General features: G+C 41.1%; 1 protein-coding gene across 4 annotated transcripts in view; it reads left to right on the top strand.

The window, feature by feature from the left end:
* Positions 1–1,342: 1,342 nt before the first annotated feature.
* Positions 1,343–22,480, top strand: part of LOC105490448 (ubiquitin specific peptidase 8) — a 78,405-nt gene continuing 57,267 nt past the window's right edge. For 3 of the 4 annotated variants that reach the window (XM_071066861.1, XM_071066862.1, XM_071066859.1), the window contains exons 1-3: positions 1,343–1,485; positions 16,184–16,352; positions 19,611–19,755. In XM_071066861.1, the coding sequence (XP_070922962.1) occupies positions 16,249–16,352; positions 19,611–19,755 (249 nt within the window). In that variant the 5' untranslated portion in view covers positions 1,343–1,485; positions 16,184–16,248. Of the gene's footprint in view, positions 1,620–16,183; positions 16,353–19,610; positions 19,756–22,480 lie in introns of all 4 variants that reach the window. The other variant, XM_071066860.1, reaches the window with a different exon arrangement.

Below are 22,480 nucleotides of genomic sequence, written 5' to 3'. Positions count from 1 at the left end.
GCACTCAGCCTAATTTTAAATTTTTTTTTTGTAGAGATGGGGGTCTCCCTTTGTTGCTCAAGCTGGTCTCTGTCTCTTGGGATCAAGGGATCCTCCTGCCTCAGCCTCCCAAAGTGCTGGGATTACAGGCCTGGGCCACTGAAACTGGCCTTCATTACAAATTCATTGAACACACTTTATTTTATCCTTTAAAAAAAAAATTCATTTCAGTAGTTTTGGGGTAACAGGTTGCATGGAAAAGTTTTTTAGTGGTCATTTCTGAGATTTTGGTGCACCCATCACCCGAGCAGTGTACACTGTACAATGTGGCACACACTTTCACTTAAAAGCGTCTACTAGATCTTGCTGCCAGATTTCCCATCCCTAAGACACCCGGAGTGTTCCTGAGGCCTTAGTGACTACTGCTTAAAGTTCCACCCAAATCAATTTTATGTTTACAGATAACCGGAGCATCCAATCACCTTTCTCTAAGAGAGTACAAAGATCAGCTCGCGAGAAAGTTCAGACCTCTCATTTCGTTTCTGTTAGACCGGCCTTCCCCCAACCAGACGGAGTCTTGCTCTGCTGCCCAGGCTGGAGTGCAGCAGCGCGATCTCGGCTCACTGCAACCTCCCCTCCCCGGGTTTAAGCAGTTCTCCTGCCTCAGCCACTGGAGTAGCTGGAATTACAGGCGGGCGCCACCACGCCAAGCTAATTTTTTTGTATTCTTAATAGAGATGGGGGGTGGGGGGGGGGTTCACCATATTGGCCAGGCTGGTCTCGAACTCCTAACCTCATGATTTGCCGGCCTCGGCCTCCCGAAGTGCTGGGATTACAGGCGTGAGCCACCGTGCCCGGCCTCGACGGGGCCTTTGAAATGACGTTAAAAATTGTACATAAAATATGTTTTAGGATAATACCTGTTTTTCTTTGACCAAAGAAAGGCTTGGCTTCAGAGAATGTTAAGACAGAAATAGAGGGGCGTTAAATCCCCTTTTAAGTTTTTTCTAATTTCCAATCTGAGGAGGAAAATAACGTAGTAAAGGGACGCAAGAGCAACCTCGCTTCTTCCACAAGGCCCAGGATGCGAAGCGAACCTGGGCCGCTTGGCTACCGCCCGGTTGCAACCCGGAAATGCAGGGTGCAGTGCGGGGGGTACGGAACCGGCCGACTGTGTTGATCCGGCTCAGAGAAATCCCGCCCTTGCCGCCGCCGCCCACCCATAACGTCCTCCTCGACCCTCCCTCGACCCTCCCTCGCCCCGCCGCTCGGCCCTCACCGAAAGGGGGAGGGCGGTGGAAGAGAGAAGTCAAGGAGCGCACGCGAAGCCCAGCCCCTACCGTGACGTCTGGAGACGCGACGCGTCGCCTCGCAATGCAAATCGGGAAAAGGGGATGAGCTGGGCTGGCTTCCGTCCTGATAGCCAAGGCTAATTCTCCCTCGAGTTCTTGGGAGATGGGCGTTTGGCGAGAAGGCTGGCGTTAGTGAAGCGCGCCGGGCGTCACGGTGAGTGCGGGTCTTGGGCCCTGGCACCTGTCCTCTGGGAAGTCGTCCGCTGTGAACCCCCTCTCCTTCCACCAGCTGCTGGTCACCCGGGAGACAAGCCCTGTCCGCGGAGAGGAGTGGGACAACTCCGAAAGGTAGAACCGGCTTGTGGAGAGGAAGGGCCCAACCTTGAGTCTTTTACGCCACCCATCTAGGATTGCCAAGCGAGTTTCGTGCGGTTTTTCGGTTTTAAAAGGTGGCTTTGACCATTCTTACGTTCTCTTGGACACTTATACCCGACTTTGACCTCTTTCCTCTTGCTTCCGGTTTTTTGTTTTTGGTTTTTTTTATTTTTTTTATTTTACTCTCTGCAATCTGCCTACAATCCCAGGCCTTACTACAGCTCCTAAAACTGTTTCCCAGTTTCTCCTCTTCCCTAGTCACACTTCATTTTAGTGAAGTAGGAGTTTAAAGACCCTATAAGCTTATCAGAGTTAAAACTATGACTGCCTCAAATAGAAGCTTTTCCCCACCCCCCTAAAAAGTGCCTTCCAACCTAGAGTTGTGGGACAAGTTAATTTCGCCGCCACTCCACCTTGGAAATTATCGGAATCCTTACTTGCAGCGATGTGCATTTATATAGAAAGCTGCAGACCACCCTCCTGGGTTTATTTCTTGCCTCCAGTTCATTCTGTGACCTTGAACAAGTCACTTAATCACTAACAAAATATTTACCTGACACGGAGGTGTTGCAGAGCCTAAGGAATTTAGAATTTAAGAGACCTGAGGGTTTCAGATGAAAGGGATTTGTATCTAAAGGATATTACCTTTTCTGAATCTGCGAAGCATCCTTAGTTTTGTAAATATCTTGCTGCAGCCATTAAAAATGCCAAGTGGTTATTTGTTAAGGAAGTGTTCCTGTTTTAGGCTTGCTCTGCTGCGGCTTTGCCATGTAAGCAGATTTTGCATTTCAGCCGATTCTGTTTAAGATTCGTTGGTGAATGTCATTCATGATGGATTTGGGTAGTTTCTCCTTACAACATATCCCTGGACCATTAAGCATATCTGGAAGGTGATATCGGTTGTGTTATGTCTTTATCATGTTGATATGGCTGCCTTGAAATAGGTATTCCTTTTCTTGTGACACATTGGATGCATCTTTAATATTAGATAGTGAAGACCCTGTAGTAGTAAAAATATATATATATACACACCTGTCATTAATGAAATTTTGCACATAGGCATGTATTTTTTTTTAGAAAACAATGGATAAGAAAAACTAACAAAAATGTTTTAAAGGTGACTTTTAGCATTTCATTTTTTAATATATTTACTTGGACTTTATTAATCATTATGGGCATTTGTTTATTAATGTGGACGTGGCTGGGCGCAGTGGCTCACGTCTGTAATGCCAGCACTTTCCGAGGCCGAGGAGAGTGGATCACCTGAGGTCAGGAGTTCGAGACCAGCCTGGCCAACATGGCGAAACCTGGTCTCTACTAAAAAACAAAATTAGCTGGGCATGGTGGCACACGCCTGTAATCCCAGCTACTCCAGGGGCTGAGGCAGGAGAATCGCTTGAACCGGGGAGGCAGAGGTTGCAGTGAGCTGAGATTGCACCATGGCACTCCAGCCTGGGTGACAAGAGCAAAACTGCATCTCAAAAAATTAAAATAAAAAGCGTGGACATAATGGAAAATAATCAAAATGACTTTTGAGTAAGACAGTTGGAAAATAAAACCAGTACATTAAATTTTTTTCATAAGTCTAGCATTATACTTTATTATGAACTTTTCTACATGAAAATGTGCTCATATTTACGGAAGTGAAAGGAAAAAAAGTCTTCAAGGATATGTTGCTAATAAAATTAGAAATAATTAAGGAAACATTTAAAAAATACCTTGTTGTTGTCCCAGTTACCTATTGCTGCGTAACAAATCACTCCAAAACACAGTGGCTTAAAACTATAATTTAGTATCTCTCCTGTTTCTCTGGCCTGCCTGTACTTAGCTAAGTGGTTCTCACCTAGACTTTAATGCGTTTGTATTCAGATAAGCAGCTGAGTTTGGAGTCATCCGAGAGCTCAGCTGGTCTGGACATCCAAAATGGCTAATTCATGTGAAGGCAGTTGATGTTGGCTAGGAGTTCAGCTGGAAATGTCAACTGGAATACCCACACATAGCCTCTTCACGTGACTTGAACTTCTGACGTGAACAGTATGGTGGTTAGGTTCCAAGAATACATGTTTGAGGAGACAGGAAATAGAAGCTGCGTGTCTCCCAAAAAGCCTGAACCCAGAAATAGGCACAACATTATTTCCAACATACTCTGTTGGTTAGAGCAGTCAGACCAGTATCCAACCCTCACTTTTGGAGGGAAAAATGTCAAAGAATTTGTGGCCATGCTTTGTCTACTGTAATTTTGATGACAAAGTTGTATTGGACTCTTGTTTGCATTTATATAGCAGATGAATAATAAGGTATGCTTCTAATTTCCAATTTCTTTTTTTTTTTTTTTTTTTTTTTTTGAGATGGAGTCTTGCTCTGTCGCCAGGCTGGAGTGCAGCGGTACGATCTCGGCTTTTTGCAACCTCTGCCTCCTGGGTTTATGCCATTCTCTTGCCTCAGCCTCCCAAGTAGCATGTCGCCACGCCCAGCTAATTTTTGTATTTAGTAGAGATGGAGTTTCACCATGTTGGCCAGGATGGTCTCGATCTCTTGACCTTGTGATCCACCCGCCTCAGCCTCCCAAAGTGCTGGGACTACAGGCGTGAGCCACCGCGCCCAACCTATTTCCAATTTCTTTAACCATAATGCATTATGTTTTAATGGCATGTTACAGTTTTCTTTTTTTTTTTTTTTTTTTTTTTTTTTTTTTTTTTTTTTGAGACAGAGTCTCGCTCTGTCGCCCAGGCTGGAGTGCAGTGGCACGATATCGGCTTACTGCAAGCTCCACCTCCCGGGTTCACGCCATTCTCCCGCCTCAGCCTCCGAGTAGCTGGGACTACAGGCGCCCACCACCACGCCCGGCTAGTTTTTTGTATTTTTAGTAGAGACGGGGTTTCATCATGTTAGCCAGGATGGTCTCGATCTCCTGACCTCGTGATCCACCCGCCTCGGCCTCCCAAAGTGCTGGGATTACAGGCTTGAGCCACCGCGCCCGGCCGGCATGTTACAGTTTTCAAAACATGTTTTTGTATATTTTTTCACTTGATACCTATGGTCACCCTATAGAAGCAGACAAATCATTCCTGTTTCATTTTGCAGGTGAAAGTAAACTGAAGAGCAGTGGTGGTCATGTTGGGAGTGATTTATGGAATTTGTTGAAAGTCATATGATTAATAAATGGAAAGTAAGGCCTGCAACAGTTCCATAATATAGAATTTACTAGTACTGAATGATGACATATTATATTAAACTTATTTAGAATTCTACATTTATAGCCATACTAATTTTTTTTTTTTTTTTTTTTTTTTGGAGACGGAGTCTTGCTCTGTCTTCCAAGCTGGAGTGCAGTGATGTGTTCTCGGCTCACTGCGGTGTCCGCCTCGTGGGTTCAAGCACTTCTGCTTCAGCATCCCAAGTAGCTGGGACCATAGGCACCCACCACCACGCCCGGCTAATTTTTGTATTTTAGTAGAGATAGGGTTTTGCCATGTTGGCCAGGCTGGTCTTGAATTCCTGACCTCAGGTGATCTGCCCACCTCAGGTGATCAGCCTCCCAAAGTTCTGGGATTATAGCCGTGAGCCATCGCATGTAGCCCTTTGTTTTTTTTTTTAAATTGAGACAAGGTCTTGCTCTGTCACCCAGGCTGAAGTGCAGTGGCATGATCTTGGCTCACTGTAACCTCTGCTTCCTGGGCTCAAGTGATCCTCCCGCCTCAGCCTCCCAAGTAGCTAGGACTGCAGGCATACGTCACCACACCTGACTAATACCATACTAATTCAAGTAAAACAGTTCTCATGTATAGTGAATATGGCTTAACTAAGCCTTGTCTCTTTTGACTAACACATTACAATTTCGTTTTTTGTTTGTTTGTTTGTTTTTGAGACGGAGTCTTGCTCTGTCGCCCAGGCTGGATGCAGTGGCACAATCTTGTCTGACTGCACCCTCCGTCTCACCGGTTCAAGCAGTTCTCCTGCCTCAGCCTCCCAAGTAGCTGGGACCATAGGCACACGCCGCCATGCCTGGCTAATTTTTTTTGTTTTAGTAGAGATAGGGTTTCACTGTGTTGCCCAGGCTGTTCGTGAACTCCTGAGCTCAGGCAATCTGCCTACCTCGGCCTCCCAAAGTGCTAGGATTACAGGTATTAGCCACCGCGCCCAGCCTACAATTTAGTTTTTAGTAATACAGCAGTCTTCCCCTTATCTGCAGGGGATATGTTTCAAGACCTCTAGTGAATGCCTGAAACCACAGATAGTACTGAACCCTATATATACTATGTTTTCCCTATAAATACATTTTTATGGTAAAGTTTAACTTATAAATTAGAAGCAAGAGATTAACAACAATAACTAATAATGAAATAGAATAATTACAATATAGTGTAATAAAAGTTATGCCCTGTGGCCATAACTTGTGCAGCTTGAGGTGTGACAGCAAAACCAACACAAATTTTCTTTTTCCTTCTTCACAGTTTTGCAGAAAAAAAAGATCTTTCCGTAGATCTTAGCAACGTCAGCATGTTTTTTTTTTTTTTTTTTTTTTCTCTTACTGAGTTGAGAACTTTCACCTTTTCGCTTAAAGAAAGCAGTTTACAGCTTCTCTTTGGCATATGTGAATCTGTGCTCTTACGCTTTGGAGCCATTATTAAGTAAAATGAGGGTTACTTGAACACAAGCGCTATAATACTGCTATAGTCAGTCTGGTAACTGAGACAGCCACTTAGTGATTAACAGGCAGGTAGCATCTACAGTGTGGATACACGACAAAGGGATGATTCATGTCATAGGCTGGGCGAAGTGAGGTGGTGCACAATTTAAAACTTATGAATTGTTTATTTCTGGAATTTTTTATTTAATATTCTTGGACTGTGGTTGACTGCAAGTAGCGGAAACCATGGAAAGTGAAACCGTGGATAAAGGGGGACTACTGCACTGAATTCTGAAACACCAATAATCATGTGAACCCACATGTCTTTTTAATAGTGTGAAATGAAATAATTACACATTATAATACCAATTTCAAAACAAAAAAAGTTGTGGGCATAAGAATCCTGGAGGTGTTATTTTAATTTCTCAGTTACAGAATTTTAAAAATGAAAATGATTTTTTTAAATTTTGGTAGGTTGAATGATTTAAGATGCTGATTTCAGCTGGAAACAAATTGTTGCCTTCGTATTATTTTGTTGCTTTTAGCAACATGTTTATATTCATTCTTATATTGATGATTTCCAGTCTTGACTGCATATTAGAATTCATTTGGGAAGGTTTTTAAAAATACCTATATGGGCGAGGCAAGGTCAGCTCATGCCTGTAATCCCAGCACTTTGGGAGACCGAGGCAGGAGGATCCCTTGAGCCCAAGAACTTGAGACTAGCCTGGACAACATAGTGAGACTCTGTCTTTATTTTGTTTAATATATAAATAAGAAAATAAATAAATAAATACCTGTGTGTATATCTCAAATCCCTAAAGATTCTGATTTAATTATTTAGGAGTGGAATCTGAGCATCAATTTTTTTGTTAAATTCTCTAGGTAACTGATTCTAACATACAGCTGGGATTGAGAACTATGTTTTTGGTACATGTTGAGTGTGATCTGGCTCCCTACTTAACAATTTTGCATCAGTTAAAAAAATTAAGCAATGAGGGAGAAGACAAAATAAATGAATTAAAGTTATAAATGTAGATATCTATTCTGGAAAACAGTTACCCTTTTTTTAGTTTCTGGTAATGGTCCTTAATAAAATGAACAGACATTGGCCTGGTTTGCTAAGTGCCTATATCACAGCACTAAACCATACTTTACTTTGTTACCATTATGTACTTGTCTTTCATTTTAAGAGGCAGAAACTTTATTAAGAGGTGTATTTTTTTTAGTATCCCCTGTATCACAACACTGCACCTTGTGTATAGTAGGTTTCTATTGTTTACCTAACTGAAGCCAGTTTAGACAGTCACTCTTTACAACTAGGGCTAGTTTAGCTCCTTGGGAGACTGAGAAAAGAGAATTGCTTGAACCTGGGAGGCAGAGGTTGTGCTGAGCTGAGATCATGCCACTGTACTCTGGCCTGGACGGCAGAGTGAGAGTTCATCTCAAAAAAAAAAAAAAAAAGAACTAGGGCTAGTTTATTCTTTTATTCTCATGGCATTCTAAGAACTTTGTAAAGGTTTCTTGAAATACTCTATTCTCTCTTTCTTTGGTTTTCATGTTATACTTTCCTGGTTTTCCATCATTCTAATGACTCCTGCTTCCTTTTCTGATCGATTCCTCCTTTAGACTCCCCCTATTCTGGGCCCTTTAAGTTAACTTTTCAGCTGTAAAGAAACGAGAGCTCATTTCCTTAGTGGTTCATCCTCCTGATTTTAGTTACTAGTGTAAATAATGTCTGTGTTTTAAAAACTATTATAGAAGATTAAAAATGTACATAAAACTGAAGAAAATATGATTATTTTATTTTTGAGACAGGGTCTCCCTCTATTGCTCAGGCTGGAGCGCAGTGGTGTAATCATGATTCATTGCAAGCTCAACCTCCCAGGCTCAAGCAACCCTCCTGCCTCAGCCTTCCGAGAAGCTGGTACCACAGGCACATGCCACCGTGCCCCACTAATTTTTTTTTTTTTTTTGTAGTGATGAGGTCTCACTGTGTTGCCCAGCAGTTCACCAAATCCTAGATAACATATAATTTTGGTGTCAATACTTATCTTCCAAAACAATAGGGATTATCAAAATCAACATTGATGCCTTATTAGTTGATAAACAGATTTAGTATCTGTCTGCTCTCACATAGAACTGATTTATAGTTAATATTTACATTTTTAGATGTTCCTTTAGCATACACTCAACATTTTCCACATTGAATTACCTACTTTGCTGTAAACCACATGGTTCTTACTGGGGGTAATTTTGCCTTCCAGGACACATTTAGCAATGACTGTAGACAGTTTTGGTTGTTACAACTGGAAGGGAAGGATGATAGTGAACTGGTATCTAGTGGGTAGAGGCTAGGGATGCTGCTAAACGTCCTCCAGTGCACACGGCACAGAGCAGCCTCTTACAACAAATGTTTATCTGGTCCAAAATGTGAGTGATGGCAAGGTCAAGAAATGCTGCTGTAAACTGATCAGTTTTAAACTGCAGTATTCATTTTTTTGTTAATAGCACTACTGCTCTTAATATTTTGCAGGGTATTTGTGTGTGTGTGTGTGTGTGTGTGTGTGTGCGTGAGTGTGAGCAAGAGAAAATACTGTTTCAATCAACCAGTTACCAAAGCATGTTTCCACCATTTTGTGTTCTTTTCTAGCAGTGACCTTCTAGTTACTCTTTTCCATAGTATCATTCCCTTGTTCTCATCTCCTTTCAATCTTACTTACATATCCCTAATTTGACCATCTTGAGATACTATTTCTCCCATCAAGAACTGGCTTTTATTGCCTGCTGAATCAAATATAAAGAATTCTAGATGGCTTCAAAATTTTCCAGAATGTGACTCCATAATTTAGTTATTCTTGTTAGTCAACATTTATTTTTGTTTCTTTTAGTTAAATTCAGCTGACAGGGAGAAGCATTTATTAAAGTGGTGACTATGTGAGGACTACAGAGATAGGTGCCAGGGATTCAAAGACATGTCAACATTTTCCCCCTACCCAGTTGATTATTTCCCAATAACGTCTGTAATATTCCTTATTATTCTTATTTTTATTTATTTATTTATTTTCGAGATGGAGTTTCGCTCTTGTTGCCCAGGCTGCAGTGCAGTGGCGCGATCTTGGCTCACTGCAACCTCCATCCCCACCCCGGGTTCAAGAGATTCTCCTGCCTCAGCCTACTGAGTAGGTGGAATTACAGGTGTGCACCACCACGCCCAGCTAATTTTGTATTTTTAGTAGAGACGGGGTGTCTCCATATTGGTCAGGCTGGTCTCGGACTGCTGACCTCAAGTGATCTGCCCGCCTCAGCCTCCCAAAGTGCTGGGATTACAGGCGTGAGCCACTGCGCCCAGCCAGATGTCCTCCTTTCTTACCCTGTTCTTAGCTAAATTCTATCCTCAAGGCCAGTTTCACTCTGCCTCATCACATCATCACGAGCACTGCATGTGTATGAGGATTTTAAAGCCTTATAGTAATTGTCTGTTGGTCCCATTACTATATATATATATATATATATATTTTTTTTTTTTTTTTTTTTTTTTTTTTTGAGACGGAGTCTCACTCTGTCGCCCGGGCTGGAGTACAGTGGCCGGATCTCAGCTCACTGCAAGCTCCGCCTCCCGGGTTTACGTCATTCTCCTGCCTCAGCCTCCCGAGTAGCTGGGACTACAGGCGCCCGCCACCTTGCCCGGCTAGTTTTTTGTATTTTTTTAGTAGAGACGGGGTTTCACTGTGTTAGCCAGGATGGTCTCGATCTCCTGGCCTCGTGATCCGCCCGTCTTGGCCTCCCAAAGTGCTGGGATTACAGGCTTGAGCCACCGCGCCCGGCCGGTCCCATTACTATATTTAAGGAATGATGTAGATCTCAAACATTATAAGATTCACATGAAGAAACAAATTCCAAGAACTGGGACCATAAAGGATGGAAGAGATGGAACTTAAGTTTGTTTCTTTTGTAGCTGGGACTTCAGGTGTGCCCCATTATGCCCAGCTAATTTTTTAATTTTTTGTAAAATTTTTTGTCTCACTTTATTGGCCACCCACCATCTCTCCCTATCTCTGCCCTTTAGGCAGCAGCAATACTCAACATAAATATCTGTTCTTGAACTCGGGCTCAAGCAGTCCTCCCACCTCGGCCTCCCAGAGTGTTGGGATTATAGCTGTGAGGCACCACGCCCAGTCAGTGCACTGCTTTTTGCATGGAAAAAGTCTTGCTACTACTGTAAAAAGGTCAGTGTGCTTAACTGATCTACATTCTGTCACAAACTTCTTATTTTATCACAAACTGATAACAAACAGTTCCCTAATCAGCACTGGTCATTGGACCATACTTGGAGTTACATTGCAGTAGTGTGAGACTTCCATACTTATATTTTAAAATTGTCACCTATATTAAGAAATACATTTTACATTTTCATCCAGTGTTACATCATATACACGTATATAACTGAAACAATTTTATGAAACAGTACCTAACCTTACTATGTGTGACATAGTCTGATGTTTACTATTTTTTTAAATGCTGATCATGACCTTCTAATGGATTTTAAAAACACTGCCCTCAAGCATTTAGCATAGTGCTAGAGACATAGTAGTTGCTCAGAAAATACCATACATTTTAGCAGTGATTAAATATTGAGAGGGTTGAGCCTTCTTAATACTTGAGGATTACTTTAAAATGTTATTTCATCGGCCAGGCGCGATGGCTCACGCCTGTAATTCCAGCACTTTGGGAGGCCAAGGAGAGTGGATCACCTGAGGTCAGGAGTTCGAGACCAGCCCGGCCAACATGGAGAAACCCCGTCTCTATTAAAATACGAAAATCAGCCAGGCATGGTGGCAGGGTGCCTGTAATCCCAGTTACTTGGGAGGCTGAGGCAGGAGAATTGCTTGAATCTGGGAGGTGGAGGTTGCAGTGAGCCAAGTTCATGCCACTGCACTCCAGCTTGGGCGACAGAGTGAGACTCCGTCTCAAAAAAAAAAAAAAAGTTATTTAATCAATACTTAGTTGTTTGTGGCACATTACATAGAATAAGTGTAGAGTGGATTATGAGATTTAAGACAGCAAGAAGATACTTACGTTGAGTATTGTTGCTGCCTAAGGGCAGAAATAGGGAGAGATGGTGGGTGGCCAACAAAGACAACTTTTGCTTTCCTTTCGATGTTGCCAGAGACCTTGGGAGTTGCTGGTGTGAAGCCCTGCTTAAAATCAGGACCAGTTTGAATGACTGCAAACCTCAATTTTCACTTTTTACCTTTTAGTCTTCACTTTGTGGTTCCAGTCATCTAATCCCTACTCTTTCTCTTAGAAAGGAGCAGAAGGATGTCAGAGAAAGAACATTTTCTCTTTATTAACTCATTTTCAACACTTGGGTTTCACTTTTGGAGCACTGCTGTTTGACTAAGGCTGAAGTTCTTTATCTTTGTCAGGTTTACACGTCTTAAGAATTTTTATTTTTTGTTGTTTATTTTTTGCATGTTAATTTTTCTTACATATACATATATATATATTTTTTCACTTGCAATCCTTTTTGAAGCATACTTTTTTTTTTTTTTAAGACAGAGTCTTGCTCTGTCGCCCATGTTGGAATGTCATGGTGCGATCTTGGCTCACTGCAACCTCCACTTCCCGGGTTCAAGCGATTCTCCTGCCTCAGCCTCCTGAATAGCTGGGATTACAGGTGTGCACCACCACACCTGGGTAATTTTTGTATTTTTAGTAGAGATGAGGTTTCACCATGTTGGCCAGGCTGGTCTTGAACTCCTGACCTCAAGCGATCCACCTGTCTCGGCCTCCCAAAGTGCTGGGATTACAGGCGTGAGCCACCGTACCCAGCTACGTAAGATAATTTTAATGCATTGTATGTTATGGTTTGTCCTAGATCTAAACAAATAAATTCTGCAAATTATTTGACTTCTGTAGTTAATGCACATTTCTGTATAAGTATCAGTGGGTTTGCTGTTGCTGCTGCTCTTTTATTTTTTTTAAACGATTGCAGCCAAAATAAGGAAATTGAGTTCATTCAGTCATTCTAGTCTAATATATTTTATGTCTGTCTATAGATTTCTTTAATGGCAAAATGCAGCAGAATGACTTATCAAAAATGTAACATGTTAAATTCACATAGATTTAGGTTGGATACACAGCCTTCTGTATCCGTGAATTCTAACAGTGGCAGATTGGAAATATTTTTTAAAAATAATTGCATCTGTACTGAACCATGTACAGAGTTTTTTCTTGTCATTATTCCCTAACCAATACAATATAACTGTTTATATAACATTTACATTGTATTAGGTATTATAAGTAATCTTGAGATGATTTAAAGTAAGGTTATATGCAAATCTTATACCATTTTATATCAGGGATTTGAGCGTCTGCAGATTTTTGGTACTTGTGGGAAAAGTCCTGGAACCACTCGCCTACAGATACTGAGGAATTACTTATATGTTTCGCTTTCTCACTTGATTAGGGGAAAATACCCTTTACCTTCTGTTTGACTTCTGCAGAAATGTGTGTGACTGTAGAGGCTCAAATAGCATATTAAAACAATGCTGAAAATATTTTTAACACTAGGCATCATTAAGTGACTGTATAACTTACATGATTTTGTTAATAAAAATAGAAACAACTATGGGTTTTTAATGGACTGTAGACATTATCAGAGAAGATTGTTACTTATTTGAACTCTTTCCAAAAATCAAATGGAAGATTTGGGACAGAAAAGGAAGCTTTTAAAAAGTACAGTCTTTCTCCTAGAAACCCTTGCTAAAATCTTTGGTGACATCGTAATCTTATCCCTGTACTTTCCCTCCTTGTGTCTAATCATTTGCCAAGTCCTGTTATTCTACCTTTGCAGTGTCTCTTGTATCTGCTTCCTCTATTCCATCTCTACTGCCCTAGTTCTAACCTTCATCATCTTTCCCTAGGATCATTATAATAGATAACTAGTCTTTTCCCTATCTAGTTTGTCACCGCCTAACTTTATACTCTTCTTAGTTTCAATCACTTACCTCCCTACTTCAGAGCCCTGCTATCTTTAGAAAACAAAGTAAATGCTTTAGTAACATTCAAGCCTTCCGTTACCTATTCCAAGTCTATTTTTTTTCCCCACTGCCTTGTTGATCCTTGTTCATTCTGTGTAGTGGCTGATTCCTAAAGATGTTCTTTACTTTCTTTTCTTCATCCTGCTCTTCATCTCTTTGAAAAACCTTCCCCCACCAAGACTCACATCAAATATTGTCTCTTTGATGATGACTTCCAAGATCCTTCTAGTCATACTTAATCTTCTCTCTTGATTTTTCTTATACTGTAATATTTGTAACTCTATAGTTTGATATACTATGTTGTATTACTACTGCTTACAACTTTCTCTTCCACGTTAGTTTTTTAAACTTTGTTGGGTTTTTTGTTTTGTTTTTGAGACGGATTCTCACTCTGTTGCTCAGGCTGGAGTGCAGTGGCGCAATCTTGGCTCACTGCAACCTCCACCTCCCAGGTTCAAGTTGAATCTTCTGCTTCAGCCTCTCAAATAGCTGGGATTATAGGTGCCTGACACCATGCCCAGCTAATTTTTTTTTGTTGTATTTTGTTTTTTGAGAGAGTCTTGTTCTGTCACCCAGGCTGCAGTGCAGGGGTATGATCTCAGCTCACTGCAACCTCCACCCACCAGGTTCAGGTGATTCTCCTGCCTTAGCCTCCTGAGTAGCTGGGATTACAGGCATGCACTACCATGCCTGGCTAATTTTTGTATTTTTAGTAGAGATAGGGTTTCACCATGTTGGCCAGGCTGGACTTGAACTCCTGACCTCAAGTGATCTGTCTGCCTTGGCCTCCCAAAGTGCTGGGATTACAGGCGTGAGCCACCATGCCTGGCCCCAATGTTCCAAGTCTTTTTTTTTTAATCAATATATTTTTTTAATGTATATTTTTTGTTAGTTGCTTGTTTAACCCATAACTTCCTAACTTTTACATCTCTTTGGGTACTCTCTTCATATTTATGTATGTTGCATTGCTTTACTCATGTTTGCATTGTTATGCTTATTTTATTTCTTTCTTTAAAACTTTAAGTACACTACATATATTCTTTTATATGTTATAAAGCATGATACTAAAATGATCACCTGTGCACATACTACCCAGTTTGAGAAATAGAACCTTGCTGTACCCCTGAAGCTCCTTATATGTGTCTCCCTGATTACAACTCTCCCTCTCCCAAGAAATATAACATTGTGTTTATCATTTTCTGTCTGTCTTTATAGTTTTACCTCGTTTATATCATTAAGCAATACATTGTTCAATTCAGTTTGATTTTTAAACTTTATGTAGAGTATCATATTACACATATTCTTGGTTTTTCATTCAACATTGTGGGGAATGGGCAGGAGATAATGAGGTGGTAAGGCGGGGAGGGTATGTTTTCTGGTTAAACTATTTTTTCTTGGAGAATCAGAGACCATACCTTGTATACCGCTTTAATACCTCTCTTTAACACGAGGCCTACTGTTGCAAGTTAAGTCTCCTGATGATTTACACTGACATTGAAACAATGCTGTTGTCTCTATAAGTATGAGGAAACCCAGGGGAACCCTGTCATACTCTTTCCTTAATGGATGCTCTTTGCAGGTTTGATGATGAATTGTTGATGAATTAGATACCTCGCTAGAAGGACGTATTTGATATCAGTTGACCCATTTGGGTGTGACAGTGTGGTCCAGAGACCTTTTCTCCCCTATCACTACAGCTTTAGACACAGGACCCAGGGTGGATGGTAAAGTATAGAAAATGTTTGTATATTAGATCATTGTTTCTAAATGCATAGATCTGAAAGTACAAATTAAAGTGTTTGGTTCAACATGTGTTTATAGATACCTGGAGCAAGTATAGATAGAAAAAAAGTGAAAATGATAAAAATGCAATATTCAGAGAACAAAATGGTTTGGTGACTAAGACAGTGGATTCATGTGCACAGGGTTAAAAGGGATGAGTACCAATGAATCACAAAGTATTAATATTTAATATAAAATGTTACTAGAATTAAAGCAAATTGGGATGCTTTTGGAATTTCCATAAGTGAGCAGAGGCCTCCCCATCCCCTGCTCCAAGTTGTACCTTACTTAGCTTTTTACAATTAGATGTTCATTGATATCCATTTGTTTAATAATAGTGAACAGATAGAATGAAGATTATTAAGAGAGTGGAAAGAAGTAGCCAGACATGGTGGCTCACACCTATAACCCCAGCACTTTGGGAGGCCAAGGCAGATCACTTAAGGCCAGGAGTTTGAGATCAGCCTGGCCAATATGATGAAACTGCATATCTACTGAAAACACAAAAACCAGCTGGGGCATGGTGGTGAACACCTGGAATTCCAGCTACTCAGGAGGCTTAGGTAGGAGGATTGCTTGAACTCGGGAGGTGGATGTTACAGTAAGCCGAGATCGTGCCATTGCACTCCAGCCAGGGTGACAGAGTGAGACCGTATCTCAAAAAAAAAAAACAGGAAGAAATCACTTTAAATAAACGGGTATCGTCAATGAGCAAAGAGAAATGTTTCTAGATAAAAATTCCATCTACTTATAATCTATACATTAATGCTATTTTAACAGAAGAAACATGTAAAAACTTTTATTATTCTTACCGCTAGTTCCTTTGACAGGTAAGATTCCCAACTCTTAAAGCAAAATGATACAAAAAGTAATTCATTTGGTTAATTAAAATTTGAAAAAAATTATTAAATTGTTCACTCATGTTCTGCGTATCTTAAACTCCTGAAATAGATATTGTAAATAATTTAAAATTAACCCTGTTAGCAAAGGATACGGTTTAGGAGTTTTATTTTTTTAAACGGCTCACTTGTTTTATTGTTAATGAGGAAAATTAGTATAATTATTTGTATTTCTTTCAGAAAAGAACTACTTTTAAGGAAATATAGCATCCATTGTGAAAGGGGAAAAGTAAAGATAATTCATCATGCCTGCTGTGGCTTCAGTTCCTAAAGAACTCTACCTCAGTTCTTCACTAAAAGACCTCAATAAGAAGACGGAAGTTAAACCAGAGAAAATAAGCACTAAGAGGTATGATGTATCCTTTGCTAGTTTGATTGAATCAAATATTATTAATTTTTAGTTCATTTCCATATTAAAGTTAGATGAATGTTAATTTAAAGTTTATTTGAAAATAACACCATCACACGAATAAAATAAGACCTCCTTAGAGAAGGTCTTAATGTAATTCTAGCACAATACATATATATTCTGCTCATATGCATATTATCTACTCTCCAGACAGATCATGCAGATATGACCTCTAGGTCATAAAGTTTAAGAGGCTAAGATTATGAAGCTTCTAAAAAAAAATATTCAGCCACAAGTCATTGTCTTTTCATAACACGATATAAAAATAATTCCTTTTTGGCCGGGTATGGTGGCTCAGGCCTGTAATCCCAGCACTTTGGGAGGCCAAGGTAGGCAGATCACCTGAGGTCAGGAGTTCCAGACCAGCCTGGCTAACATGGTGAAACCCCATTTCTACTAAAAATACAAAAAATTAGCCAGGCATGGTGGCACACACCTGTAATCCCAGCAACTCGGGAAACTGAGGCAAGAGAATCGCTTGAACCTGGGAGGCGGAGGTTGCAGTGAGCTGAGATTGTGCCATCGCACTCCAGCTTGGGCAGTAAGAGCGAAACTCTGTCTCAAAAATAATCATAAATAATAATTTCTTTCTTTCTTTTTTTTTTTGAGACATGGTCTGCTGTCTTATGCAGGCAGAGGAGTACAGTGGCATGCTCATTGCTCATTGCTGCCTCGACTTCCTGGGCTTGAGTGATCCTCCTGGCTCAGCCTCCCAAGTAGCTAGGACCACATGCTTGTGCCCCAGTGCCCAGATAATTTTTAAATTTCTTACAGAGATGGGGTCTCACCATGTTGCCCTGGCTGGTCTTGAATTCATGGCCTCAAGTGATCCTCCATGCCTTGGCCTCCCAAAGTGCTGGGATTGTAGGCGTGAGTCTCTGCACCTGGCCAGAGAATGATAGAAACTTTAAAGAAAGTCAGAACGGAAAATGCCAGAATGAACTGAATTTTGAAACGTTACTAAAGACAAAATGGGCGTTTAAAAAAGAGCTTTTGGGCTGGGCACGGTGGCTCACGCCTGTAATCCCAGCACTTTGGGAGGCTGAGGCGGGCAGATCACAAGGTCAGGAGATCAAGACCATCCTGGCTAACACAGTGAAACCTCGTCTCTACTAAAAATAAAATTTTAAAAAATTAGCCGGGCGTGGTGGCAGGTACCTGTAGTCCCAGCTACTCGGGAGGCTGAGGCAGGAGAAAGGTGTGAACCCAGGAGGCGGAGCTTGCAGTGAGCTGAGATCATGCCACTGCACTCCAGCCTGGGTGACAGAGTGAGACTCCATCTCAAAAAATAATAACAATAAAAAAATAACTTTTGGCTGGGAACCATGGCTTACACCTCTAATCCCAGCACTTTGGGAGACCGAGGCAGGTGAATCACCTGAGGTCAGGAGTTTGAGACCAGTCTGGCCAACATGGTGAAACCACATCTTTACTAAAAATATAAAATTAGCCAGGCATGTGATTAGCTGTAATCACAGCTACTTGGTAAGGCTGAGGCAAGAGAATCACTTGAACCTGGGAGGTGGAGGTTGCAGTGAGCTGAAGTTGCACCATTGCATTCCAGCCTGGGCAGCAGAGTAAGATTCTATTTAAAAATATATATATATATCTTTTGAGGCCGGGCATGCTGGTTCACGCCTGTAATCCTAGCACTTTGGGAGTCCAAGGTGGGCGGATCACCTGAGGTCAGGAGTTCGATACCAGCCTGGGCAACATGTGAAACCACATCTCTACTAAAAATACAAAAATTAACTTGGCATGGTGGCATGGGCCTATAATCCCAGCTAGTGGGAGGCTGAGGGATCCCTGAGCCCTAGAAGCGGAGGTTGCAGTGAGTTGAGATTGCACCATTGCACTCCAGCCTGGGCGACAGAGTGAGACTCTGCCTCAAAATAAAATAAAATTAAAATTAAAATTAAAAGATCTTTTGAAGGGCAGAAAGAGTAAGAGAGGGATTGGGCTATTTATCTTGCTAAGTTGGTAATGTTGATGGGGTAACAGAAAACAACTCTATTTAACTCCTGTTGAGTGATTTTCAAATGGGAAACAATGGGAAAGGTAAAGCCACCTTTAGATAGGACAATCCTTAAGGTCAGGCCTAAGACAGATGATTCCTTTCTAGCAATGTGTGGTTTACCTCTAGCACTACCCTTATCCCAGAGGAAGTGGTCTATATAAGTTGGTTGTATCCAAACTTGCATCTAACTTTTATCAATTCTGAAGTAGTGTTACCTAAATCATGAAATCTGCTTTATCAAGATCAGCGGTCCCCAACCTTTTTGGCACCAGAGACTGGTTTGGTGGAAGACAATTTTTCAATGTACCAGGGTTAGGGAGGATGGTTTTGAGATGAGTCAGGTGCACTAGATTTATTGTGCACTTTGTGTCTATTATTATTACACTGTAATGTATAATGAAATAATTATACAACTCACCATAATGTTGAATCAGTGATATCCCTGAGCTTGTTTTCTTGCAACTGGACCATCACATCTGGGGTGATGGGAGACAGTGACAGATCATCGGGCCTTAGATTCTCATAAAGAATGCACAACCTTGGCCGGGCATGGTGGCTCACGCTTGTAATCCCAGTACTTTGGGAGGCCGAGATGGGAGGATCACTTGAGGTCAGGAGTTCGAGACCAGCCTCACGAGCATGGTGAAACCTTTGTCTCTACTGAAACTACAAAAATTAGCCGGGCATGGTGGTACATGCCTGTAATTCCAGCTACTTGGGAGGCTGAGGCAGGAGCATCACTTGAATCTGGGAGGCAGAGGTTGCAGTGAGCAGAGATCGCACCATTGTACTTCAGCCTGGGCAACAAGAGCTAGTCCCCATCTCAAAAAAAAAAAAAAAAGAAAAAAGAGTGTACAACCTAGATCCCTCACATGTGCAGTTTACAACAGGGTTTGTGTTCCTATGAGAATCTAATGCCGCCACTGATCTGACAGGAGGCGGAGCTCAGGTGGCAATGCAAGCAATGGGGAGTGGCTGTAAATACAGATGACACTTTGCTGGCTAGCCCACCACTCATCTTCTGCTGTGTGTCCTGGTTCCTAACAGGCCATGAACCAGTACCAACCTGTGGCCCTGAGGTTGGGGACCCCTGATAAAGATTATCTGTGGACTTTGTATATGACCTGTATTTTTTTCCCAGATGTCAAGTACTTTAATTATTTTTTTTCTCTAATTTCAAGTTATGTGCACAGTGCCCTGAAGATCTTTAAGACAGCAGAAGAATGCAGATTAGATCGTGATGAGGAAAGGGCCTACGTGCTATATATGAAATACGTGACTGTTTATAATCTTATCAAAAAAAGACCTGATTTCAAGCAACAGCAGGTACCTTTTATTTTTGCATTGTTATTTCCTAAGTTATTTTGCATAATGGAGCTATTGATTTTTTTCTAAAAATTTTAAGTAATAATGAAATTTAGCTCAAATTATATGCAGCATCATCTCTCTCATGTAGATAGAAAAAGGAAACTAAAGATACAGTGTTATTATTTACAAATGTGTGTAATGTGTGAACTCATGCATATTGTTGGATTTGCCATGGATTAGTACAAGTTTATAGCAACATACAGATTCATAATTTTTTTCTGAGGTAATTAATCATTGCTAGGTCAAGTAGAAGAATTGAGTTTGCTCATTAAGTAAGAAAACATGGCTGTTTTTTAAATAGTAGTTTTATTGTACTTTCTTAAGATTCAAGGTTTAGTCTCTTGTTTTTATGTGACAGCTTTTTATATATGACCGACATTGTAGCCATATTAAAAATCTCAGTTTGCAAAATTGATACTGATCACTCCCTAAATCTTTTTTTCTTCTTCTTTTGAGATGGAGTTTCACTCTTGTTGTCCAGGCTGGAATGCAATAGCGTGATCTCGGCTCACTACAAACTCTGCCTCCTGGGTTCAAATGATTCTCCTGCCTCAGCCTCCCGAGTAACCGGGATTACAGGCATGTGCCACCACGCCTGGGTAATTTTGTATTTTTGGTAGAGATGGGGTTTCTCCATGTTGGCCAGGCTGGTCTCGAACTCCCGACCTCAGGTGATCTGCCTGCCTCAGCCTCCCAAAGTGCTGGGATTAGAGGCATGAGCCACTGCGTCCAGCCCACTCCCCAAATCTTTAAACTTCTTTTTGCTTTTAATCCTATGAACAGGTGCTTGTCTTCCATTTGGCTGAAACCATGGATAGGGAGGGCAGGGGCAATATAAATGAAGAGAAAAAACTGATGACTAGGATAAGTGTTGATAGAGAAAATAGATATATTTCATTTGTATTAGAAACTAGCAAAAGAATACTGGGCGTGGTGGTTTACACCTGTAATCCCAGTACTTGGGAGGCCAAGGTAGGTGGATCACCTGAGATCAGGAGTTCGAGACCAGCCTGGCCAACATGGTGAAACTCTCTCTCTACTATAAATAAAAAAACTAGCTGGGTGTAGTGGTGGGCGCCTGTAATCCAAGCTATTTGGGAGGCCGAGACAGGAAAATCACTTGAACCTGGCAGGCAGAGGTTGCAGTGAGCCAAGATCGTACCACTGCACTCCAGCCTTGGGATAGAGAGAGACTCCATCTCAAAAAACAAACAAACAAACAAACAAACAAAAAACAAACTAGCAAAAGAAGAATGTGAAGAATGTAGAGGCTCATTAAACAAATGTGAAGGATGTTGTGTTGCTGGGTTTACCTTTACTTAGAAACAATTTTATTGCCTGTCAGTAGTAACAAAATACTGCCTGTAGATTTTTTACTTGGTAGAGAAGCCACTCTCAATTAATAATAAGATTTTATTTTGTTCTTTGGTTGTAGAAATTGGCTTGTATTATTTAAATTGACTTATTGAAATAACAAAATTTCTTTTTTTCTTTGATCTTTTTTTTTTTTTTAATTTACTTTGAGATGGAGTCTCGCCCTGTCACCCAGGCTGAAGTGCAGTGGCTCACTGCACGATCTTGGCTCACTGCAACCTCTGCGTCTCAGGTTCAAGCGATTCTCCTGCCTCAGCCTCCCGAGTAGCTGGATTACAGGCTCTCGCTACCACGCCCAGCTAATTTTTTTGTATCTTTAGTAGAGACAGAGTTTCACCACGTTGGCCAGGCTGGTCTCGAACTCCTGACCTTGTGATCCGCTCCCCCCCTCCCATCCTCCCAAAGTGCTGGGATTACAGGCATGATCCTGTGAGCCACTGTGCCTGTCCACTTATTTTTATTTTTAGAGGAGTGTGACTTTTGGTTGTTAAGGAATGACTTTAATATTTTATTTAATGGTGATAAATCATTGCTGGTGTTTCTTCTCATTAGCAAAGTTATTCTAATAATAGTTACTAGGTTTTTTTTGTTTTTGTTTTTTTTTTAAGACGGAGTCTCGCTCTGTCGCCCAGACTGGAGTGCAGTGGCACAATCTCGGCTCACTGCAACCTTTGCCTCCCAGGTTCAAGCAGTTCTCCTGCCTCAGCCTCCCGAGTAGCAGGGACTACAGGTGTGTGCCACCATGCCCAGCTAATTTTTGTATTTTTAGTAGAGGTGGGATTCCACAATATTGGCCAGGCTGGTCTCAAACTCCTGACCTCGTGATCCGCCTGCCTTTGCCTTCCAAAGTGCTGGGATTACAGGCTTGAGCCATCATGCCTGGCCAATTACTAGGTTTTTAGCTCTATCTTTGAAGAAGGGACCCCTTGCAATTTGGAGGTTCGTTCATCTGTCCACAATGGTTGAATTAGTCCTGCTCTGGGAGAAATATTGTTTAACATTTTTGGACATACTTATCTGCAGATAAGAGACAGAGGCCTTCCTAAATTCAAACAAGTTTTTGCACAGTCTATGAAATATGTTAAAGTAGAATTGCTTAAAACATAGTGTAAATGGTGCTCACTAAAGTAAATATTTTTGAAAGTCTTGAAATTTGGATAACTTTGGCAGTTTTGTTGTTTGCTGTTTTGTCTGTGTGGTAGGGTTTTTTTTCTTTTTCTTTTTCTTTTTTTTTTTTTTTGGTGACAGTCTCACTCTGTTGCCCAGGCTGGAATACAATGGCACGATCTTGGCTCACTGCAACCTCTGC

This window comes from Macaca nemestrina, chromosome 7, assembly GCF_043159975.1.
Source record: "Macaca nemestrina isolate mMacNem1 chromosome 7, mMacNem.hap1, whole genome shotgun sequence".
Lineage (NCBI taxonomy): Eukaryota > Metazoa > Chordata > Mammalia > Primates > Cercopithecidae > Macaca > Macaca nemestrina.
This window is presented reverse-complemented; position numbering and strand designations above follow the sequence as displayed.